Source organism: Misgurnus anguillicaudatus, chromosome 8, assembly GCF_027580225.2.
Source record: "Misgurnus anguillicaudatus chromosome 8, ASM2758022v2, whole genome shotgun sequence".
Taxonomy (NCBI): Eukaryota; Metazoa; Chordata; class Actinopteri; order Cypriniformes; family Cobitidae; genus Misgurnus; species Misgurnus anguillicaudatus.
Genome location: NC_073344.2, coordinates 8,383,315 through 8,409,889, shown reverse-complemented (window position 1 = coordinate 8,409,889; position 26,575 = coordinate 8,383,315). Strand labels below are relative to the sequence as shown.

The following is a 26,575-nucleotide window of genomic DNA, read 5'->3' as shown; positions in this document are numbered from 1 at the left end:
TAGGGTGTGGTCCTGGTCAAGACAATCTCCTGAACTCCAAACTGAATGTCAGAATAAGAAAGAAAGGTGATTTAAGCAATTTTGAGCGTGGAATGGTTGTTGGTGCTAGACGGGGCCGGTCTGAGTATTTCACAATCTGCTCAGTTACTGGAATCTTCACGCACACACTTTTCTAGGGTTTTCAAAGAATGGTGTGAAAAGGGAAAAACATCCAGTATGCGGCAGTCCTGTGGGCGAAAATGCCTTGTTGATGCTAGAGGTCAGAGGAGAATGGGCCGACTGATTCAAGTTGATAGAAGAGCAACTTGACTGAAATAACCACTTGTTACAACCAAGGTATGCAGCAAAGCAATTGTGAAGCCACAACACGCACAACCTTGAGGCAGATGGGCTACAACAGCAGAAGACCCCACCGGGTACCACTCATCTCCACTACAAATAGGAAAAAGAGGCTACAATTTGCACAAGCTCACCAAAATTGGACAGTTGAAGAAAAATGTTGCCTGGTCTGATGAGTCTCGATTTCTGTTGAGACATTCAGATGGTAGAGTCAGAATTTGTCGTAAACACAATGAGAAAATGGATCCATCATGCCTTGTTATCACTGTGCAGGCTGGTGGTGGTTGTGTAATGGTGTGGGGGATGTTTTCTTGGCACGCTATAGGCCCCTTAGTGCCAATTGGGTATCGTTTAAATGCCACGGCCTACCTGAGCATTGTTTCTGACCATGTCCATCTCTTTATGACAACCATGTACCCATCCTCTGATGGCTACTTCCAGCAGGATAATGCAGCATGTCACAAAGCTCAAATAATTTTAAATTGGTTTCTTGAACATGACAATGAGTTCACTGTACTAAAATGGCCCCCACAGTCACCAGATCTCAACCCAATAGAGCATCTTTGGGATGTGGTGGAAAGGGAGCTTCATGCCCTAGATTTGCATCCCCCAAATCTCCATCAACTGCAAGATGCTATCCTATCAATATGGGCCAACATTTTTAAAGAATGCTTTCAGCACCTTGTTGAATCAATGCAACATACTGTAGAATTAAAGGCAAAAGGGGGTCAAACACAGTATTAGTATGCTGTTCCTAATAATCTTTTAGGTGAGTGTACTTATGTTGTTATTTAAAGAAGTAAAACAATTAGATGCTCAACAGGAGAACTAAAGTTAGCCTTTAAAGGACGAGAATTAGCTTACATGAGGAACTCAACTTTTTTATTATACTGATTAAACATTTTATATAAAGTTATTGTGATAAAAAACCGAATAGGATTGTATTCAAATCTTCTAAATTGTACAGTATGGGTGGGAATCGTTTGGACCCTCATAATTTGATTTGGAATAGGGTCCCGATTCGATTCAGAATCAATTCTCTACATACTAAGCGGTGTGCAACACCGCACCCACAGTTAAGTTCTGCCTTTTGGTTCTGATAACGTCACATTATTTTTTAAACTAACTTTTAAGAATCAATTTTTTTGACATTTGTGAATCGATTCAGAATTGTCCACATCCGCATTACGATGCATCTTACAATCGATTTCCCCCACCCCTATTGTACAGTAGGTGTAATATTTTATTCAACCTACTAAAACGTATATGTTGAACATCTACTGCATAACATTACACATCTACTCCAGTGTTTCACTCAAACATTATTTATGTCTTTTAGAGCTTAAAGCAGGACACAATCGCAACGTTTCCGCTATATTTTCTCTAGTCGACATGCACACGTGCGGTCACGCTCTCTCTCGTGTGGGTGGAGTGGCCAGAGTGGCCCTCATCAGGTTTAGTGCTCTGGTATTGATCAGCACAGGATGTGCCGCAGCATGGCTCCCCTCTCCTTTACCACCTCTCCATTCATCTCATCATGAGAGCTAAAGAAAGGGTGAACAGGAGGAACAAGAAACAAGAACCGGTGAAATAAATGAAGAGCAATAGAGCATATTAACACCCAGAAAAGTTTGACTTATAATACGTCTTCTGCCAGCTCATGGCTGAGAATGACACTACAGTATATGCCACAGAGATATCCACCTAAAATATCTACTAAAAGTCTGCCGTTGTTTTTCATTCAAAATGTTTTTGGCAGACACTTTTATTCAAAGAAGCTTACGTTGCATTTAAGGTACTGACAGCTACAGGTTTTACATTTACTATAATGACCCTGCAAAATTCAGACAAAGTCTCATAATCTAATTTTGAGATTAGCAGCATCAAAGTTTTTAACCATTGTTTCCCTTTGATTTCAATCTTTGACATGGCCTTACTCAGTCAATATTATTGATATTGAGTGTTCTTTACATGATGTAGGATGATTTTATGTAGAAAACAGTAAATTATACAAAAAAGACTTTACCTGGGTTTTTACAGGCATGATCACATTTTGTTTTAAAGGTGCAGTGTGTAATTTTTTAAAGGATCTCTTGACAGAAATGCAACATAATATACAAAACTATATTATCAGAGGTTTATAAAGACCTTTTTATAATGAACCGTTTTGTGTTTATTACCTTAGAACGAGACCTTTTTATCATATACACAGAGGGTCCCCTTACGTGGAAGTCGCCATTTTGTGCTGCCATGTTTCTACAGAAGCCCTTAACTGACAACTTGTTTTGCTAAGTTTTCTCCGTCAATGACATGTTTTTCCGGTGGCAGCTACTCTAGCTTCTCTATGCATTTCAAAAGCGAGGGGTGAGCAGTGGACTGAGCTGTTGGTTGCAATTCGCAACCTCACCACTAGATGCAGCTAAAATTTACACACTGCATCTTTAAGGGACACTCCACTTTTTTGAAAATGTGCTCATTTTCCAGCTCCCCTAGAGTTAAACATTTGATTCTTACCATTTTGGAATCCATTCAGCTGATCTCCGGGACTGGTGCTACCACTTTTAGCATAGCTTAGCATAATCCATTGAATCTGATTAGACCATTAGCATCACGCTAAAAATGTACCAAAAAGTTTCGATATTTTTCCTATTTCAAACTTGGCTCTTTTGTAGTTACATTGTGTACTAAGACCGACAGAAAATTAAAAGTTGCGATTTTCTAGGCAGATATGGCTAAGAACTATACTCTCATTCTGGCGTAATAATCAAGGACTTTGCTGCTGTAACATGGCAGCAGAAGGTGCAATGATATTACGCAGCAGCCGAAAATATTTTCCTTAGTATCTTTCAATAGCATGAGACTGTTTTGGGCACTACACGTCACAATGTAACTACAGAAGAGTCAAGTTTTAAATAGCAAAAATATCGAAACTCTTTGGTTGCTTTTGGGCGCGATGCTAGTGGTCTAATCAGATTCAATGTATTATGCTAAGCTATGCTAAAAGCGGTAGTGCCTGACCCAGAAAACAGCTGAATGGATTCCAAAACGGTAAGAATCAAATGTTTAACTTTAGGGAAGCTAGAAAATGAGCACATTTTCAAAAAAGTGGAGTGTCCCTTTAAGTTTGTTTAGGGAGTTTTAATAAAAGGTGAAATGAAACTCAAGTAGGAAGCAGTCAAAGTGGCATCTTGTCATCTGTCCCCCAGCTCTATCACATTCTACCCACCTGTCTGGCCTCCAGGTGTTTCTTCAACCAAATTGTTTAGTTTTCCATCTCTAATAGTCTTTAGTATTGTTATCACTAAGGTCCCTCCCCTCATTATCCACTTTGCCTAAAGCAAAAACTCATTTACACAACGAAAATTGGTTAAGTGAAACCAGCTAGCTCATTTCAAGGGTAACTCTTTTTGTCTATTCTTCAGGATGAGCTTACTAATGCTTTCTCTGCAGCCAAATAGACAAGACAAGCATTATTGCGAATGCCCGTGCGGCCTGTGAATTCTTCCCCGTCACCAAAACAAAAGTCACATCGTTAATCACCCTGCCATAGTGCTGATTTGCTCTCTCCTTCATCTGCGGTCGAAACGCAACGGGACAAGCACACATGCATGCACATGTCTGGTCCAGACAGTCGAGCGCACGTATGCAATCATTTGCTATATTAGTGAAGTAGACCTGACTTACTTCCTAATTAAGTTAACGCATATTAAGGAAGTTCGGTAATGTTCACAGGCATACAAATTGTCCCTCAAATGTCACGCACAACAAAACTGATGTGTTTTTTGTCCTGACACAGGTGTGAGTGAGTCACACCCTTCCTTGCTAATGGTTGCTTACGCTGCCCCCTAAATATGCAGCATACCAGCGAAAAACAGATTTGTGTCCAATGATAAAAGTCATGATGCCTTAGAGATGTTTGCTGTAAAAGCATGTAGTTTGACAATGTAATAAATGGACAAATATTGTGATTCGCTTCGCCGCTTCAGGTATTGGGTCATCATCAGAAAATTTGCTATGCCTACATGTCATGTTTATATTTTGTTGTTCTAAGTGTGAGCACCGGTTTTTGAATTTTCGTTGTGGGAGTGACGTCATAAAATAAGTTAAAATAAGTTCCTTCGTTCTTCTCTGTCGTATCTGCTAGTAGAATCTTAGAACGCGCATGAAGACTGCTTTTTTTAAATCTTAGTTTCAGCGTCAGAGCCCCCAACACTAAATCACACCCAACTCCAACAGTGCAATTACAACCCATCGTGTGTCCCATAAAAATAATTCTCCACTGCCATTCAAGTGATACATGGGTCGACGTGTTATGTCCCTCCAGACCGTGAGTATAAGTACGGCCGGTTCACTCTACTTCTTATGGCAGATGAGCTCTCATCGCTTTGTATCTGAGTAAACGTAACTGATACCAGAATAGCAACTGAAGGAATTTTGCGGCTACATTGTGAAGACGTGTGATTTAGAAAGTGCTGGTTCAATGAAGATATCACAATTGAAAGAGTTCAAGGACAACTTGCTGAGACCTCTATAGATGATGTAGCTCTTTTCTCTCTTACTTGTCTTTTAAAACAAGAGGTACAAGAGGTCACAAAGCAGTCTTTGCCTGTGCTTCTTATTAAAGAGAGGGACAGTTCACCAAAAAATTACAAATTAAGCTACATTCACACTATAACGCCCCATTCAGACAGCCAAATTTCGGCGGACTACCAATGAGAACGAAGCAGTGAAGTTCACATCATCATTCTCTCGTCAGTTACTGGAGTGGACGGTACTCATTTGTTTATGCAGTTTATGCAGATTTAGAAATGCCTCATTGAAAGAGATGAGCGACACACAGCGATAACGTCACTGTATGTCTGAATGTGGCGTAAGTGACTTTGTCGCAGTGTGTTGCTCGTCTCTTTCAAAAGAGGCGTTTCTAAATCTGGTTGTCATAAAAAAATGAGAATCGTCCACTCCAGTTACTGACGATAGATGGATGACATGAACTCCACTGCTTCATTTCCACTGGTTGTCGCTCCCGAAAGTCGCTCATAATTTGCATAAAGTTAAACTTTTCTTAACTTTCTTGCGTGACTGGACACGCCCATCCGGTCGCCAACGGTCACTGTCGCTCGTGTCGCCGGTTGTCGCTCAGCTTTCATTAAAATTAATGAGATCGCGTCGCTCTGCTACTGCTAGTCGCTGTCTGAATGCAGCTTCAGTCACTATTTACCAACCATTGTGTCGTACACACCCAACGCAATCTAATGGCAGTTTATACGTTTTTTTACTCTTATCTTTTTGTATGATTTGCTTTCGCTTGGCACTTTGGGGTTAGGGGTGGGGTTTCATTATTGTTTTTTATGATAATTGTACTTTTTTTCTACGATTCACTTTGTACGAATTAGACAACTCGTAAAATACATACAAATTCTCGTAAGATCATGTTGACACACCTCATACTGCTTTCTTTGTTATTTAGATTTAATACTGCGTTTTTAAAAACTGTTGTTGTAGGTTTTATCCTTACTGGTGCAGTAGATTGTGACTCTTCTCATATTTCAAAAGGGTCAAAAAATAATTATATTTACATTTATTTATTAACATTCATGCATTTGGCAGATGCTTTTATCCAAAACAACTTAAAATGCATTAAAATTATGCATTTTATCAGTATCTCATGGACTTTGTGCTGTTAAAGGATTAGTCCATTTTCTTAAAAAAAATCCAGAGAATTTACTCACCACCATGTCATCCAAAATGTTGATGTCTTTCTTTTTTCAGTTGAGAAAAAATTAAGTTTTTTAAGGAAAACATTCCAGGATTTTTCTCATTTTAATGGCCTTAAATTGACCACAAGACTTAACAGTTTTAATGCAGTTTAAAATAGCTGTTTCTAAGGACTCTAAACGATCTCAAACGAGGCTTAAGGGTCTTATCTAGCGAAATGATTGTCATTTTTGGCAATAAAATTAAAAATATGCACTTTTAAACCACAACTTCTTGTCTTCCTCCGTTCCTGTGACGTGCCAGCGCGACCTCACATAATACGCCATCACGTCAAGAGGTCACGGATGATGTATGCAAAACTACGCCCCAGTGTTTACAAGTGTGGAGAAAGAGGACCGTTCCGACATTGTTGTATGTGGAATGATACTAATTAATGTCTATGTGTCAGTTTATTGTTTAAAATAGTCCGCAAATGTGCGTTTCATATATGTAACACGTGACCTTTCTATGTCACTACGCTATTACGTGAGGTTGCACTGGCGCGTCACAGGACCGGAGCACTTTTTTTTTTCTTGTCAAAAATGACAATCATTTCGCTAGATAAGACCCTTATGCCTCATTTGGGATCGTTTAGAGTACTTTGAAACTGCAATTTTAAACTGCATTAAAACTGTTACGTGTTGGTGTCCATTAAAGTCCATTATAATGAGAAAAATCCTGGAATGTTTTCCTCAAAAACATTTCTTCTCGACTGAACAAAGAAAGACATCAACATTTTGGATGACATGGTGGTGAGTAAATTATTTGGATTAATTATTTTATTTTTTAAGAAAATTGACTAATCCTTTAACCTTGTTTTCTCCAAATTATCTAAAATTATTCTGAATTTTAGGAATAAAATATAATTCATTATATTTAGCAGTTTTAATTTAAACGAACCCTGCTGAAATAAAACTTGCATTTGAGCCCTCTATATTTTATTCATTTATCACTTTGATTGAGGTTAACTGCTGTGCATGTTCCTTGTTCATGTCGTGGCTACATTAGGCTCCATTATGGCTCATGGGTGCTCTGTCGAAGACCCGGTTAGGGCAGCTACTGTTCTCCCATTACGCCTCATTATTGCTCCCATGACTGCAGTCAGTAAGCCAGTATAGACCTGCGTGAATTATGTGTGACATATGCTCTTACAGCTAAAAGGAAGTTGATGCACTACAAGTCGTTCGGCACTTTTATCTTTTATCAGTGCATGTGTTAATAGCTGATTTTTTCATTAGTTTTACTTTCTGTGCCAAGGCTTGTTTATATTGTTTAATCTTTAAATATTTGATGGTGCTTCGTAAGGCAAATGTGCTGTTATTACTGCTTATGCTTAGGGTTTGGATCCTAAGTATAACCTTAAAAACCCTTTAGGTGTGTTAGCTGGGCCAGGGGTCCTTAACCTTTTGCAACTTACGGCTCACCAATGACTAATTAAAAACATTCAGAGGATAAACTTTTGAAACATGATAGTATCAATGCAGAATAACAGCAAAACTGTGGATTGTGACATGCCTTTCGCGTCACTATCTAAATGTATATTTGGCGGTACCATTAGAATTTTTTTTCCAAATTTATTCAGAAAACCATGAAATTCCAAAAAGTTTCACTTTTTCTGAGATGGTCCTCACTGCAGAACACGACATCTAGGGGGCGAGGTTGGATGTAGATCCAACTCCTCCCACTTTATACTTTGCTCAGCTAAATGAACCAGTATATTTGCATTGTTGCAGCCTGCAATTAGTTGGAACCTGTGGTTGCAAGCGTTTGCTCTTATCAATTTAAGTGTACGTTTGATTAATAGTAAAGTCGAGAAAGATTCATAATTTAGTAAGTAATGATCACAGTTAGGTGTAAGGGGATGTAGGACACGTTCCCCGACAGGGTGATATCACTGAAATAATTTATTTGCGACTCGGTTGGCTGTACATTATCCCACTTATTACACAGCTATTCCTATACGAGGGAATATAAAAACACAATTTTATTTGATATTTTTTATCAGCACATTTGTAAGAAAAGTAAACCTTCTGCGAGGGGAAACCTATTGGCTGTAAGCAAAAACGCGTTAAAACAAGTTCAAAGTCCATATGAGATAAGCATATAATTTATTAATTTCTAAATAACATGCCATATCCATATGTTAATTACTTTGCATATTTATACTGTATACATTCATAGGTATTAAACTGCACGTGGTAAGATTACTCGTAGTACCCGAAATGTTTTACTCCAAAACATTATAGCAAAAAAACTTACATTTTACCTTTAAGGCACTACTTGTATTGTAGTCATAAGTAAAGTTTGTTTTTCCGTCAAAAGAATAACTTAATTTAGTTACGACTCAATGTGGAAATGGTAACGCAACAAGTGTATGACGTGTCTTGTGGTAAAACTGCCGACCATTAAAAATGCAGTGGGAAGAGATCTCTGGACCTGGATCTAGCCCCGCCCCCTGGATCTGAATCCAACCCCACCCCCTGGAAGTCGTGTTCTGCAGTGAGGCACTACTGCTTTTTCTTGCCATAGTATGTCAGCTCTTTACTCCTCCCAAACGGAAGCACATCACTCCCACGTTAGCCAGGAAAGAGGCAAAACAAACAAAGACGACACGTTCGTTGCTTTATGGAGCGACAACAGTGGGTAAAAAACTTTCTAGAAGCAATAAAATAGTCCAATGACAAACGCGATTATTTTAAACAAAGAAATAAAACTTTGAGAGCGCGTTTTGTGAAGTGCTTTTCCATGTCATGGACCAGTAAATCTTTGCGCCAACTCTCTCTCTCTTGCTGCTCTTTACTGCGCGCTCCAGCTCATGCCGAGCAAGGAGATGCAAATCCCCTCCGCAACATACAGTAGCACATAAAGTAAGTGCTGCCTTTTGTTGCATAAGCATTGTCTAAAGTTTTTTAAGGCGGAGTAATGAATAGTGAACATGTAATGATTAAAATCTGTTTTGCCAAGAGGCTTTTATTTTGCTGTATGTAAATGAAAATGAGTTTTAACAAATCAGATAGCTATCCGATCAGAGAAAACACATGAAGTGACCAGGTGTAAAAAGGCCCTTAGTTGGAAATTAACAGACACTGAACTGAAATGGTCACAAATCATGTGGAAATGATGATAAAGGGCAAAACTGGAGTCGTATTGTACACATGCACACATGCACTTTTGAACATGGCCTGAATTAAAATGTGTCTTAATTTGACGCATAAGCCAAACAACTGAAAGTACCTTACACGTCAAAACATTACGCGAAAGGGGGAAACCCTGAGGCTCAAAAAGTGATGCGGAATATACATCAAAAAAGTGCCGCTAAAGTATAATGGATGAGGCTTTTGCTTCTTTTCAGGGTATCACACAGCGGAGCACCATGGACGGCTTATTTTTAATGAAATATTTGTTCTGATAATTATAATTATTATACACCAGAGGGCACTTCGCGGTCCATTGAACCACTGAGCTAGGCTATATGATGTCTATGCTAGTGTAGGTCTACTACTTAAACAAAATATTTTTTATTTATTTATCTATGCATTTGGCAGACGTATTTATCCAAAGCGACTTACAGTGCATTACAAAGTATACATTTTAATCAGTATGTGTGTTCCCTGGGTTCGAACCCACAACCTTTTGCATTAACGGAATGCTCTACCATTGAGCTAAACAGTGGCAGCTCGTCACTGATCTTCCGAGGGGCGCAAATTAAAAATATTCAAAGTGTCGTGTGTTGCTCGTTTTTTCTAAATGTGTTTTTTGCGTCATGTGAACCATGTGCATTGCGTGTTTTGTCAAAATAAGTGCCTGCTGCACTTTCTCAAAACCATTTATGATAAAAGAGACGCTCATGTACACAAAATACACACAAGACACTCCCTTAACGGTAAACTCTGATTACGCATGAGATTATGCGAGTATCTGGCAAACGCTTTAGATGCGTGTGCAGCAGGCACTTATTTTGACAAGACACGTGATCCACATAGGTTCACTTGACACACCGAACACATATTTTAAAATTTCGAACCACACACATGAAGGGCTACATAAATAATGTGACGAACTACGCATCGTGCGCCCTCGAAAAAAAAGTCACCGGCCGCCACTGGGGCTAAACAGGAACATTTATGCATTTAAAGGGGGGGGTCAAGCTATTTCATGCATTCTGACTTATTAAAAGAGTTAGATTTAAGAGTTAACTCATTAACTTATTAACTTATTATTAAGAGTTGGAATCCTTACGCTAAACATAGGCAAAGTGTCAAAGAGCAGTTGGACGAATATTTCTGTGCCAAATTCACGACGAAAGGGTTCGTTTCTAAAAGTTTTTTTTAAACATGAAAGATTCACACATAACGATCTTGCTTCATTTTTATGGGCATTTTTTAGCGCAGGAAGTACAGTGGAAGTCCTTATATGGGCACATTAACTAACACACCAACTAAGAGCTGTCACAAAATCAACCTTACTTAAGAAGTGTGTTGTTTGTGTGGGAAATTTAAGCGTGTTCAGCTTCCCAAAGAACCCAGCATTATGGAAACAATGTATACAGTTTGTGTATCTGGGTTTGCAGCAGAGTTATGCGTGTGTGTATAACGCTGGATTTAGTTGAAATGGGGCAGTCCCAACCAGGTCATAAGTCACAGACGGTAAGTAAAACTGCATCAAATGTCTGTGTTTTGTTGGTAATTGGCACGTTAGTGCATATAATGTAAACTACACAAACGTAATGAATCATAAGTTATCCAGAGATAATGGAAGTATGTTTTGTGTGTGTTGCTTTCCCATGACTCGCTCCTCCCGGTATAGCTGATCTGTCTTTTATAAATCTGAAAAAACTAAAGACTCTTTGGATATATGAAGGATGCAATACTACTCTATAGGTACTCAAGATAAACTTGAAATAAGCAGAAACAGTGTGCATTATGTGAAAGAAATTTAAACTTTTGGACAAGTAAATAATTACACAGAGCACCTTTACTGTGTGCGTGTGTGTGTGTGTGTGTGTGTGTGTGTGTGTGTGTGTGTGTGTGTGTGTGTGTGTGTGTGTGTGTGTGTGTGTGTGTGTGTGTGTAGGAGTGTTCAACCTCAGTGTTGATGCTGTGCTGTATGTGTGGGCTGGGTTGGACATAATGGCCGAGGCAATAGATTGTGTAGTTGAAGCTCTTGTATTGGGTGTAGATTGATGTTGAAGGCGATTGCTGTAGGGCTTTAGATGGGCTCTCGAAACATTTTGTAGTAAAGCTCATGTCTTCTAATACAGAATAGGGACCCTTTTACTTATTACACCAACTTTAAATACATTACTTCAGATTAACTATATAGTATTGAGAGTAAATTACGGAGTATGATTAGCATATACTGTAGTATTAACAAAATATTTTACTGTATGCACACAGCACTGAAGATGTGATATTGAGTAATACTAAAAGAATAATTTAAAGGTGGAGTGCACAATGTTTGAAAAACGCTTTGGAAAAGGAGACGGGCCGACTACCAAAACACACTTATAGCCAATTAGCAGTAAGGAGCGTGTCTACTAACCGACATCCTTGCCGGGTTGCGTATGTGTGGGGAGAGTCTTTTAAAAGAAGGTCCAGATTCTATTGGGGTAGGGGCGTGTTTGTTTAGGTGATTTCAAATATCAACATTGGCTTTCAAACATTGTGCACTCCGCCTTTAACGACCAAAAAATAAATTCTTGTATCAATTACTAACCTTTTTTTCAATGAATGTGAATGTTGACTGTAACTGCTGGTTTTGCCTAGACCAATCTCCTGGGAATTCATACATTTATGCATGTAGTGTATGGCCTTGATCTTACATTGCGTTACACAAACATTTTGGGGTGAACTTTCCATTTTAGTTACAATTTAAAAGTGACGGTTAGCATTTGAAAGTATTACCATTCTTAACCACATACATCAAATAATAAACAGTTAATTTCTGCCTGTTTTGCACCAAAATTTCTTGAAACAAAATAATGTGAGAATGTTGTGTATGTGTGTGTGAGTGAAAAAGAGAGAGCATAAGAGAGTATGTTTGGGGGCAGTCTCTCTACTCTGGCCTCATGCCCTGGCAATTATCTCAATGATTTCCTCCTCTTTTCAATTCTCTCCATTTCCACACGGCCGTCCCCTCCATTAAAGGAGCAATTTACCAGAGTGCTGTGACACAGGAGCCAGGAGTAAGAGAGGGAGATAGCGAGCGAGAGAGAGTGTGTTAGTGTTGGTGTGTTTGGAAAGGTGAGGATGAGATTAGAAACGAGTGTTGAAGGTGGGATGGTGAAACACACAGGAAGCCGAAGGAGAGACAGAGAGAATAGCTGCATTGTTGCCCTCACTCAGAGATGTGTGGTGTGTCACGATATGCACAAAAAAGTCTCTTACAGGGGTCATGTCATGATTTAAGAAATCACTAAATTTTATAACGAAAATTATTACTTTCTCTCAAATCCAGAAAAAAACAATTGATTAAGCATATACAGCAATCATTGCATTTTCAGTTTCCTGAAAATGTTGCATATGACCACATATTAGCAATGTCTTTGGAGTTGGCTTGCCTAGAAAAATGTGGGATAGATCATCACCATTTAAACTGTAGATGGGGTACCACAAACCATACTGGACTTGACAACAAACCAGCAAAAGGTTTTCACCTCGAGGTCTTGAAGGCACAGCAGCAAAAAAAACGAATTCCCTGACTTATGTTATCAGTGGACCACAGTAAAAAAATAAAATGCACTCACCTAAAGGATTATTAGGAACACCTGTTCAATTTCTCATGAATGCAATTATCTAATCAACCAATCACATGGCAGTTGCTTCAATGCAACTAGGGATGTGGTCCTGGTCAAGACAATCTCCTGAACTCCAAACTTAATGTCAGAAAGGAAAAGAAAGGTGATTAAAGGTATGCAGCAAAGCATTTGTGAAGCCACAACACGCACAACATTGAGGCGGATGGGCTACAACAGCAGAAGACCCCACCAGGTACCACTCATCTCCACTACAAATAGGAAAAAGAGGCTACAATTAGCAAGTGCTCACCAAAATTGGACAGTTGAAGACTGGAAAATGTTGCCTGGTCTGATGAGTCTCGATGTCTTATGAGACATTCAGATGGTAGAGTCAGAATTTGTCATAAACAAATTGAGAACATGGATCCATCAAGCCTTGTTACCACTGTGCAGGCTGATGGTGGTTGTGTAATGTTGTGGGGGATGTTTTCTTGGCATACTTTAAGGCCTCTTAGTGCCAATTGGGCATCGTTTAAATGCCACGGCCTACCTGAGCATTGTTTCTGACCATGTCCATCCCTTTATGACCACCATGTATCCATCATCTGATGGCTACTTTCAGCAGGATAATGCACCATGTCACAAAGCTCGAATCATTTTAAATTGGTTTCTTGAACGTGACAATGAGTTCACTGTACTAAAATGGCCCCCACAGTCACCAGATCTCAACCCAATAGAGCATCTTTGGGATGTGGTGGAAAGGAAGCTTCGTGCCCTGAGTGTGCATCCCACAAATATCCATCTACTGCATTAGCCTAAAGGAAAACAATCATATCGATTAGATTTTGGCCGATAGTTGGTGTTTAGGCATTACTTTCATTGCTTTCTTGTTATTCAGTTTTGCTTTATCATTTTTTTAAATTCAGAATCCTCCTGCAGAATCGATTGAGGACCACTCCAGAAAGACATTGGAGGGGGCGGAGCATGAGATGGATAGGCGGAGCACTATACAGAGTCTCAGCCAATAAGCTTTCTCGCACCCATACCGTCTGCACACCTAACAGTAAACCAGGTAACAAAATAATTGCCTGTTTTATACATTTGTACATTTTATTTAAGGCTCTAATATGAGATATGAAAATGTTTATGAATGTGGATGTTTGTTATATGTCGAATTATATTTTTTTACATAAATATATGCTCTTTTGGTATTGTAGCTGTTTTTGAGGATCAATTTACTGTATGTTGGTTTTGTATGAGAGCGCTCAACACATACTGTGGTGGGAGAGTAGAGGGTTCTGTGGGTCACCTTCTGAAATAATATAGCTGCCATCCGTCACAGGTCACGGGTTGAGACGGAGACCCAGAGACTTTAAATGGCCCAGATAAAAACATAGAGCCTATGGTGGAATTGAAATTAAAGATCAGATCCAGCCCTGTGATGAGAGTTACACAAAAACACACATACACACTATCCACTTATAATCTCCCAACTACAACAGCACTCTTATCGCACACGGGTCTGGTATAACTACCATAAACAGACTCAATTTCTCACTCTGGTTTTCACATAGATTTCACAGTTGCAACTGACATGACCAGCCAGGCATTTTTTTACATGTACCCAGATTCCCTTTTGCCCTCATTGCCCTTTAACTCAATTCTTTCTCATTTTAAACTCAATTCTTTCTCATGTTCCCACTTGGCTACGGTTGACGGACTCTGACTTATAAATAGACAGCATGATATATGTCATAGTTGTACTGATTGGCCTGCTGAACGTGATGACCCGTGTTTACATGTTATAAAACTTGTAACCCTATACAGTAGCTATATGTTTTTACAAAGGTTTAATTTGTATAGTTGTGTTTCTGTAATGCCACAAACAGAGATAAATGTGATAATAACATGTACTGTTATATTACTAAATTGTTTTATATAAATTTATTTATCTATTTTTTGTTGTATAAAGATCTCTTAATTTTCTGTCTTTCACACTACAGGAGAGTGGTACAATCCGGATGTTTCCTCAACTAGCAACATGACAAAAACATCTGCCACGCGTTACATAGCCAAGTTAGTATCATTATACATTGTTAATGCTACAGGATAATGGTATAATACATTTTTACAAGATAATGGTTTATTCTTGTGCTTTTTTATGTTTAATTTCTTTTTACAGCCGTGCTGTGCAGAGGAGTTTAGCTATAATCCGACAGGCCAGTCAGAAAAAACAGAAGGCCAAGCAGTACTGCATGTACTACAACCGGTTTGGCAAATGTAATCATGGAGACGCCTGCCCCTACATCCATGACCCCGACAAGGTGGCGGTCTGCACCAGGTACTGCATATCAACCTACACTGTGGGCAATTCCATGCAAATGTCAACCTTATTATGAAAAGTGACGTTTTTACCCAAAGTCTGATATCTCAGATGTCAATATTTCATGGTTTAAATACCCATGCAAAGTCTCGGTTAAAGTTTTTAAAGCTTTTTTTCATTATTATCCATAGTGCAAATTAAGGCTGCAACAACTAAACGATATAATCAATAATAATCAATTATGATTATTGACATGCGCCCACTCCGTTTATAATTAAAGTCAGGCGCTGTTTTTTCAGACAGTGCGAGCTGCGTGCTTGAAGTCAAGCACTTTGTCTTCACAATGCAAGCTGCACGTTTATCAGGCGCTGCTGCTTCTCATCGCACAATAGCGTGGACTGGCGTCTGCTTTATACAACGCTTGCTGTGCGCTTGTAATTAAAGTCAGGTGCTGTTGCTTCATACAGCGCGAGCTTCATGCTCAAAGTCAAGCATACAACACAAGCTCCATGCTCATAACCAGGCACTTTTTCTTCATACAACGCAAGCTGCACGTTTATCAGGTGCTCCTTCTTCACATCGCACGACCAGGACAATGACGGAAGCAAATAACCACAAACGAAGCATCTTTTTTTTATATAAGGGGGAAATCCAGGTTTTTATAACTGTAGAAACAATGTATATAACAATGACTATATCACTTTCATATCATATGGCCTTCTTTATTTTGTTAATAACGAATAATGTCAATACACATCAACGTCTAATGTTGAAGATTAAAATGAGTTTATTAATCTATGGCTAATTTATTCACCAGCACATCCCTGTAGACTCAGTAAGTTTTGTTCATTGATATTTTGACATTTAAAGCCGTTTTACTTTTAAAAGCTGCACAAACGTTTTTGTATAAGGCCTAAAATTTCACTATCAAAAAGATTATATTAATAAAACTCTAGTAGTGTGTGGCTTTTTGCGATTTTAAGTACACTTCTATATGTGAATACCCCAATTTCGTGCCTTATTTAGCTATAATAAGTGAAAATTTTAATTGTGTAAATATTTGGTTTTTATTCGATTAGTCGATTAATCTAAAAAAAGAATAATAATCGCCATTAATTGATTATGTAAATAAACGTTAGTTGCAGCCCTAGTGCAAATTTTAGAATTGTCACGTCCATAACGGAGAAATGTCACGTATAACACGCTGTTTCTTTCTCCATTAAATTAAATGTTTAAAGGGACATCCTTTAAATGTTTAAAGGGACACTCCACTTAGAGTTAAACATTTGATTTTTACAGTTTTGCAATCCATTCAGCTGAACTCCGGGTCTGGCGGTACCACCTTTAGCATAGCTTAGCATAATCCAATTTAATCTGATTAGACCATTAAGCATTGAGCTCTACTATTTTCAGGCGCTGCGTAATATCATTGCGCCTGCTGCAGCCATGTTACAGCAGCAAAGTCCGTGAGTATTACGCCAGAATAAGAGTATAGACGGGTTGCACGGCGACGTCATTAACTGGTTGCGTGCGCAACCGAGAGGCAGAAAGAAGAGACGTGCATTGTGTTGTACGCTAGTAGCTGTGTCTGTAAGTCAAAATGCCAAGGAGTTGTTGCGTGGAAAATAGTACCAACAGAGTAAGTGCTGGGTGGCTGATGTTAACATACCAGTAGATGCGACTATTACGTTACTAGCCTAACATTATAATTCATACATGTATCACAGTAAGGGGCCAGTCACACCAAAAGCGCTTTAAACGCTTGCAAACGCAAGGCGCTACGCACTGCCTTTTAAAAAAAAAATCATATTGCTAAGCAACCACCGAGTCAGCTGTCTTGTCAATCAAATATTGAAGCGTGAGCGGTCTTTTGCTGTTAACTGTCATATTAGCAGAAACTTTAAAAAGTGGGCGCTTGCTCTGACCTTGTTTGAGGATGAGAGGTGCACAAACACGCAGGAGAGAGTGAGCGAGTGGAGTCCGGTTCTTCAAAGAAACTGTAAACATCCTTCACCACAACGCAAGGCCCGCCTCTCCCCTCATTCGATTGGACAATGGAAAGACGCAAATGACGTCGGGCGCTTCTCCGCTCTCAGCGCTCCTTCAAAAACGCGTGCGTGGCAGGCGGCAAAAAAACGCAAGGCGCTCGGCGCGCATAAACGGCGCGCAAACGCGCCCTGCCCATAGAGCATCATTCAAAAAAGGCGCCTGCAACTGCCATAAACGCTTTTGGTGTGACTGGCCCCTAACACTGCAAAAATAAAGAGAGAAAAACAGATCCAACTAAAATCAAGTTTTATTTATATACAAACAATAAAGAACGCTTCAATAATTAAGGTTGTTGCAGTAGCGGATCAGCCCACCAAGCGGGCTTTCTGCCTCCTGGATGCGCGCGCACCCTGTAATGTTTGTAAACCTGCAACCCGTCTATAGTTCCTAGCCATATCTGCCTATTGAACTCTTTGGTTATTTTTTAGCGCAATGCTAATGGTCTAATCAGATTCAATGGATTATGCTAAGCTATGCTAAAAGTAGTTCCGCCAGTCCCAGAGATCAGCTGAAATTAGCATATTTTTAAAACAGTGAAGTGTCCCTTTAAATATTAAAAGAGTCATCCCTTCTCCATTTGTTGGGTATTGTTGCTTCTGCTTTTAATTCACAGAATTCCTACAGTATGTTGTCTCCCAAAACAAAATCATATCCATAATGCTGTACTGCTACTGTCAGTCTCACAATTTGTTGGATTAACATTATTTGGTATTTAAAAATAAAATGTTTGCTCTGTATATGAAAGGTAAATTAGCCTCACAAGGAACACTGTTATTGGTAGCATTCAACATGAAGCTCTTATTTGTTCGACAGGTTTCTACGTGGCACCTGTAAGCAGACGGATGGATCGTGTCCATTCTCTCATAAAGTAGCCAAAGAGAAGGCAAGTCCAAACTTTCATCAAAAGCATGAAATACATTTAATCTAAGCCTTTTTTGATGGTAGTAATTGAACAACATTAACTATTGCAGCTTAAATTAGTATACAAAGCCATAAAAGTCTTAACAGAAGTCACGATCGACTGTCCGGGCCGGTGTCGGGTTACTTTCGGTGCTTGATGCCCTGTGGGGTGATAATGAAAGATGGTTTGGCAGGTTCTAAGCTTCCTCGCTCAGGTCATGATATGGTGTCTTACAGTGTCAATATCTGTGAGGTAATCCCAGTAGATTCCAGAGTTACATACTTGGAAGTTTTTGCCCGGTTGTGAGAAGACATTGCCGTCATTGAAACAGGTGGAGGCGGGATCAGCAACATGTGACCCATCATATATTAGTCTAGATTCTCTAGAAGTGAACATTACGATCTTGTAACTTACCTTCCCCTCTCAGACAGACACACACACATGTGGGTCATACAGTATCTTTTATGGCCATGATTCTTTTGCTTCAAGGCCTATAATGGGCTTTAATTTATTACACCGACCATCCAAGACTTTCAATTTATTTTAATGCATTATTATGATTTGCATTGTTGTAACATGCTAACACTTAGCATTTGCTTGTACTTACCAAGTAATTTTATTTGGTTTGTTTAAATACGGCTCACTCAAACAGGGTGATCAGGTTTTGTATAACAGTGAAAGGGATTTATTTTGTAAGAATAATGTCATGCTGATATTCTCTTTATTTCAGGGCTACTTAATGGATAAATACTGTAAATAAATAAATGGACATGAAATATTGATTTGAGAGCAAAGTGCTATGAGAAACATGCACCTTGTAGGAAATTGGTTGTCAGTGTCATATATATATAGTTAAACGCTCATTATAATAATAAAGTGAAGGTATTCCAGGTTGAGAAACTTGCAGACTTTCACACAATGAGGATGGGCACCTGTTTGTGTTGTTTATTTGGCGCAGTAAAATCTCTCCCCTCTGACAGTGTTCACTTTCGGCAAAACACACATACTTCCCCTGCCTGTCTCACTTCTAACACTTGTTTAAAACACGAATCATTGCACCTGTGACAGTCATCACCCTGTACCCTTGCAATGCAGAGAGGCCAGCTGTCCGTTTGTCTTCAAGAAGCGGAGCACCCTTATTGCAGGGCAGGCCCACCTGCTAGTCCCAACCCCCAATTCGCCTTAAACCCCCTCCTCTTTCCATCCCACAGCCTTGGGGTTCAATTTAACCCCACACCCTGTATATGTCACCCGTGTATATGTCAAGAAGCATGGCTCGAGTTCACGCCTTCAATTGAAAACGATCCAATTCCCTCGAACATCATTCCTCCAAATAACTGAGAAACAAGACCCCCTCTGCCCCAAACCATCCCCCACACCCCTTCAATCCCTGTCATGGCAAGCGTTCATTCCCCTCCCCTGCACATAAACACATCATACGGGCGGTACAACGCCCCGCTTGGGTCAATATTTCTGTTGCAGTTAATTAAGCAGAAATGATACGACCCCCATGGAAATGAGATTCCACTTAAGAGGGCAGCGGTGCTCCCTCCCTCTCGTCGTGTGCTCAAACCCCACACGCTATTTTAAGCCAGGAGAGCACTCGCTCACGTTCAGATTATTCATACATGCAGATTATATTCAGATGAAGTCAGTTCAAATCTCATGTACATAATTACTGATAATGTTGATAAGAAACACAATGTAATAGTGATGCCATTTGTGCATGAATCACTTACTTTTGCCATCACTAACTTGAAATCTCCGCACATCTGTTAGACAGTCAATTAAAAGGCTGGGATGTATTGTTACAGGTCTCTTACTACCATCATTAGATTGTGTTTTTGCATTAATACCTAAAATCATTTTCCTGCTGTTTATCAACGGTCGGTGTATGAATGTGTGAGTGAATGTGAGGCAAATTGTAAAGAGCTTTGGATGGCCATTGGTCTATGAAAGCGCTATATAAATGCAGTCAATTTACTATTTATATCAATGTTTTTTTCTTTGTAGATGCCTGTGTGCTCATACTTCCTGAAGGGGATCTGTAATAACAGTAGCTGTCCTTACAGCCACGTCTATGTGTCTCGCAAAGCAGACATTTGCAAGGACTTCATTCGAGGTTACTGTCCTCAGGGTGATAAGGTGAGACTGCTGGACAATTATATTGTAAACACAGTATATGTAAACTTTCCTTGCCTGACTCATTTCTTAAACTAATTTAAACTTTTGCTTGTGTGTGTATGTGTAAACACATACTATGTATGTAAATGTATCAACTGTAAAGCTACCATAAGTAAGCAGCCAATTTCCAAACAATTTACATATTAAAATAAATAGATTTTTCATATACTGACTGGTTTGGTAATAAAACCGAATAAACCTTTTTATCATTATGCTAAATTATAAGCATAAATATGCATTACTAATCTCCACTGTCACTTTTCGTTTCTGTTATAACTATATGTAAACATTTCTGAAAATGTTCCCTTAAGTTGCATGGTAGTAAAGAGTAGCAGTATTGAATACAGTATTTGTTTGTTACAATAAGCCAGTTATTAAGTCAAAAATCATCAATTGGTAAAGTATTCGGCTAGCAACATTGTGATCGTAGGTTTGATTCCCAGGCAGCATATGAATTGATCAAATTTATAGGACCATAAATACACTCATGCTTTGATAAATGTCATCCAAATGCATAAATTCATTTAGTTAGAAAAGTTTTGAGGGGGAAATTAATTATTTTAAAAATGAGCACTTTATATTTTCACCTTATTGTATTGTAAACACTTATATTCTATTTAAAAAAATCCATAAATAATGATAGTTAGAGAGATTAACTGTGACTTTTACAAAAAACTAATGTCCAACAAATGTCCAACATTTTAGGCCATAATTGTCAGCAAAATGTGTCCTTTTGCATTACAGGCCGTATTATTTTATGTACTTTGAGTATGTGTATGTAGTAGTGGTGTGCCGGATTGCAGTTGATTGACCCAAGGTTCGGCTCGCATGAGATTCGCAGATTAATACACACATTTAAATAGGGAAAGTTTATCATTTGCACGTGTTTCAAAGTCTTGCAAATGTTAACACTCAAGTGATTTCAAACAATTTATCTGCAAAAAGTTCTGTACGCACACAGGGCTCCAGACTGCCACCTAATGGTGGCATTTTGCCACCAAAATTTGAGAGTGCACCACTGAATTTTACATGTGCGACCAGTTAATTTGACCTTTTTTTTGTGATGTGACACTGAATTTCAAACCGCACATTGTACTTTCTGCATTTATGATTAAAGTATTTATTAGTAATACAGTGGAAATTAGTAGAAATGTGAATATTTGGTTAGTATGTTGATTTACGGTGTGTGCCCCTAAATTTCCTGGTTGCGCCCCTAAAATTTTCAGTTGGGGGCCCTGGCACAGACGGTTGAATGTGTCCGGTCCAATTCCAATCAGATGTGATCATCCCTATGCCCTTCAAAGATCAGAACTCTTGATGTGTAAACTTTAGAGAGAGTTGCGCTACCTTGTCTCATACTGTAGTAGATTAAAATACATTTGGCGTATAGAACACTTAAAAACAACGTCACTTTTAACTTTATGTGGAGCGACTGTCTCCATCTCGAAGCACCATTTGCAATTCGCCCTCCATCTGTGTGTGCACGCGCATTTAAGTGCAATCAAAAGGGCACACACGGAGAGACGCATTTCAAAAACTTAGCAAACATAAAATCGTTCTGTTATCGACAGGACACAAACAAATAAAATTATCTGGAAAACCACAGTATTCTTTTTCTTATAAAAACATTTGTTTATGTCTTAAGTGTATGTATAGATTAGAGACCATTAGAAACCAGGTCTGTGCTTATCTTTAAAGAGACAATAACCTTAATTATCCTACTAACAACCCAAGACAGAAAGAAAATCACTTCTGTTGCTCTAAAAAATAATAATAATATTAAATGTATACTATAAAGACACTGTCATTATTCATCTGATTCTATTTATGTAACTAATGCTAATTGTAAACTTTACTTAAAGGTGCTCTAAGCGAATTCACGCGTTTTTTACCATAAACCATTTTTTGTTACATACAGAAAACATCTCCTCACTATCTGCTTGCTGCCTCTCCGCTGATCAAACTGTAAAAAAGCGATCACTGTAGACAGCCCAGGCTCCACAAACTGCAATAAAACAATGTGGCCAAACCTACAAATAGAAACCATAACAAAGAGGCTGTTTACACTTGGCATTAACATGCGTTTTCGTCGATCGGATCACAAGTGGACGACATTAATGCCAGGTGTAAACGGTGTTCAAAAGTTTTGAGCTCGTCCACTTTCGACCACTTTCAACCACATCCAGAGGTAGTCGAAACCATTTTCGATCGGATAGCTTTGGAGTTGCGGAACGCATATGTGGTTGAATGTGTTCGAACAGCCACACGCGACCGCCTTCTCTCTGCTCATTTATCTAATCTGAGGTATTAAACACAAGTTTACGTCTTTTTTTGACTTCTGGCGTGAACATACGGTGAACAGCGCTATTTTTAGCCTTTCATTGATGAAACGAAAGCGTCTGATCTCCGTAGTTTCGTTTTGAAAGCGTGTGAAAGTTGTCCGATCATATTTCATCAATTGCGCTGAAAATTTAGAGAAAGCTCTTACATACACACGTACAAAACTCTGTGCAAACTCTAAACAAGCAGTGGACTCCGACATAATATTAGTTTGCGTCCATATAAACTCATCATTACTCCCGCTCAGGTTTGAATGAAAGCAGAGAGACTCGCCCACCGTCTCACAGACCACCCCCTCACAGTATTTAGGACAGAAGCGGTCGGAAGTGGACAAAAGAGACAGATTTAAATACCAGATGTAAACGTGATGTGTCTCTCTCGTCCTCTTGTGATCCGATCGATGAAAACACATATTAATACCAAGTGTAAACAGCCCCAAAGTGTTCCAGCCAATAAACGACAAGAAGGATTTGAGGGTTGGGGGTTGGGCGCGTTCATAAAAGTTATTATACAAATTTTAGATAAAATGGATTGTTTGATTCACCGCTCCTTTAAAAACTAAAAATTACTCTTCGAAAGAGTTATAAATAAAGCTAATAAAACTATGTTACCCTGATGATCTGAAACTTCATCAGGGTGCTTATAAAATACGCATTTGGTTTCTTCCATATTTGTGAGTGGCACATTGAGGGCAGTTTAGGAGAGGGCCTCATGACCCACATTTACTAGTGTCCTCATATGCCCTGAAATCCAGCAAGTTCTAACCCATCCATGACCCCTATCTTCACCCACACATACACACATGCTCATGTTTTCTCCCATCACACCTGTCCTTTATACATAGAGCCACGTGTATAAACCAGCGCATGCATTTGACAGGTGTTTACACAGTCAAATTGCATTATATTTTTGGTCTTATCCAGTTAGTATAGTTTCTACTTGTTTTCAACCGTTGACATCAATGCCACCTCTACCATATTTTAACATACAATGATAAGATACTGACCGCTGGATGGCTTTGTGCAATGAATTAATGAAGTTAATTAAAACTTCAGTAATAAGAAGGTTTGGCTGTAGGCTAACTTTTCTCAACTAGTGGACCAAAGATGCTTATGAGGTTCTTCATAGTGGTACCATAGAAGAACCATTTTTGATTCCTCATTGGCATATAGTGGTAAAACAAACTGTGGTCACTGAGTTAATTTGTTGGTCAGATGGTCTTTTCTTCTCTAAATGGGTGGTCTTTGAACAGAGGTTGTCTGGAAAGTTGTTAAAAGTCTGTGAAATGACCCGAGTGGTGTTGTAGGATAGGTTTTAGAAGTGTTTGCCCAATTTCCAGTGCCATTTCCATATGCCAAAGCATATGAGATGATAGCAATTAATTTATTCCAGGAGAAAAATGATCAATTAAATTATAAACTGTTTGCATGCAGTAGCTTTATTGTCTTACACAGAACGTTTAATTGGCAATTTTTCTGATTGCAATGATTCGATCCTCCGCAGTATGTTTTGTTACGTGTCTCTCTCTCTCTCTCTCTCTCTTTCTCTCTCTCTCTCTCTCTCTCTCTCTCTCTGTCTTCTCCCTCCATCGTAACAAATGCATTCTCTCGGTGTCAGGGCTCATTTAAATATTTGGGGTGAGAATGAGAATATATAAGGAGAGAGATATTAATATTTATTCTATTAGCTGAAGTGCTTAGGTCTGTAAATTTGCACCATCCCAAAAGCACTGTCTTAGATATGATGGATAGCACACCATAATTATGGACGTGAAAAAGTGCTGATGACAGCAGTACAGGCGAGGGGCCAGCAATGGAGACGCCAGCAGAGCAAGGGTTAAACCACGCTCTCATCCTTCCTCTCCTACATTTTCTATCCCGCTTCCTCTTTTGTTTACTGGTCATCTCCATTCACTCTTTATTTTGATCACTATTTTCATGCCTTTATCACTATGTCACGATTCTCACTATGAGCTTTCATAATAGCACGCATCATCACACCATACTGTACATTGTGTCTGTCTGTCTCTCCCTCTCGCTTTCTTGCTCTCTGTCTCCGTAATGTAAAATGTGCTGACTCTTTCTGCTTTGTGGCCAGTAGAAAGCTCTTCTAATAGGCCCCAGAGACTTCCCAGCCTTTCTTAAATCAAGTGGAAAATTGTTAACTTGCACTGATATAAAGATGTTCCATCTACTTTCCCTTTTTTCCCCTCGCACACTTCTCGGCCCCCTATTTTTCTGCTTTTATGTAAATTAAAATGTATGAGAGAGCATGGATGGGGAGGACGTAGGCTTTTGTGGGTTTTTTTCGGACCACAGCCGTGCTGCCACCTCCCATCAGTGGTATTTTCTACTAATTAGATACCATTTTAAATTGCCAATCAACTTATAAGTTAGGTAAGATTTGGCTATCCCTGTGATATTGTAGCTATCATTATTAACAGTCATATGAAATGATTAAAGGAAGTGTTATTAGGATAACACATTTGTTAGCTTGTCGTGCACATTACATTCTTTTCAACCAATGAGATTGAATCTGTTGAATTCCACTACTTCTAGCCATCTTAGTTCAATATACATCAAACAGTCTGTTGGCGGCTGAGACTAGACTCCAGTCAATGTTGTTGAATTATATATGTCCAGGAGATGCCAGCATGATGTTAAGTACAGTTCATGCTAAACAGATCCGACCCATCTTATGTGCAATAGAGGCGATTACTTATACATTGTTTCTACCAACGGTATGGTACAGTACGGTTCAGGACAGTAAACCCTTGCATTTCCATTGCCAAATAGTAACCTTAAAGGGACACTCCACTTTTTTTGAAAATATGCTCATTTTCCAGGTCCCCTAGAGTTAAACATTAGATTTTTACTGTTTGGGAATCCATTCAGCAGATCTCCGGGACTGGCTCTACCACTTTTAGCATAGCTTAGCACAATCCATTGAATCTGATTGGAACATTAGCATCACGTTAAAAAATAACCAAAGAGTTTCAATATTTTTCCTATTTCAAACTTGACTCTTCTGTAGTTACATTGTGTACTAAGATCGACAGAAAATTAGAAGTTGCAATTTTCTAGGCCCATATGGCTAGGAACTATACTCTTATTCTGGTGTAATAATCAAGGACTTTGCTGCCGTAACATGGCTGCAGCAGGCGTAGTTATATATATTAAGCAGTGCCTGAAAATAGTCCCCTGCCATTAAAAGTTACCAAGGGGACTATTTTTATAATCAGCAACGCAGTACATAACAATGAAGGACATACAGCAATCTTGTTTTTGTTGTGTGTGGTATAATGGATTAGTTCCTGGATGAGCATTGTACAATTAAAGGAATAGTCTACCCTTTTGCCATATTAAACTGTTATTACCTCAACTTAGACAAATTAATACATATCTATCTTTTTTCAATGCAATGAATATGTTAGCATTTAGCCTAGACCCATTCATTCCTATGGTACCAAACAGGGAAGCCACCAAACACTTCCGTGTTTTCCCTATTTAAAGACTGTTACATGAGGAGTTAGTTATACAAGTAAGACTGGTGCCACAAAATAAAACTTTTTTTTGGTACCATAGGAATGAATGGGGCTAGGCTAAATGCTATCACCCCAGCTGCCAGAATTTTACCTTTTTTATGGATTTTTTTACAATGATATACATACATTAATAATTTGATAGAATGGACTAGTGTACATACATGTTTTTTTCATTGTACTTGTATATTAAAAATACCAGCATTTATACACAAAATAATTTATGTAATTACATTTGTAATTGCGCAGTTGACCCTTCCCTTACACCTTAACCCACCGTTATTACTAACCATCCCACCACACCTGTCCCTAACCTTACCCGTATCACATCACAATAGCAGATAAAAGTGTTTTAAAAAACACAATAAGTTGTACTTACAATCTTGTACATTGTACTTATTTTTTGAT

General features: G+C 38.8%; 1 protein-coding gene across 2 annotated transcripts in view; it reads left to right on the top strand.

Annotated features, from left to right (window-relative positions):
• Positions 1 to 26,575, top strand: part of zc3h3 (zinc finger CCCH-type containing 3) — a 94,352-nt gene that overhangs the window by 51,930 nt on the left and 15,847 nt on the right. For both annotated transcript variants that reach the window (XM_073870253.1, XM_073870254.1), the window contains exons 5-9: positions 13,756 to 13,901; positions 14,833 to 14,905; positions 15,012 to 15,170; positions 18,015 to 18,084; positions 20,116 to 20,247. In XM_073870253.1, coding sequence (XP_073726354.1) covers positions 13,756 to 13,901; positions 14,833 to 14,905; positions 15,012 to 15,170; positions 18,015 to 18,084; positions 20,116 to 20,247 — 580 coding nt within the window. The remainder of the gene's footprint in view (positions 1 to 13,755; positions 13,902 to 14,832; positions 14,906 to 15,011; positions 15,171 to 18,014; positions 18,085 to 20,115; positions 20,248 to 26,575) is intronic.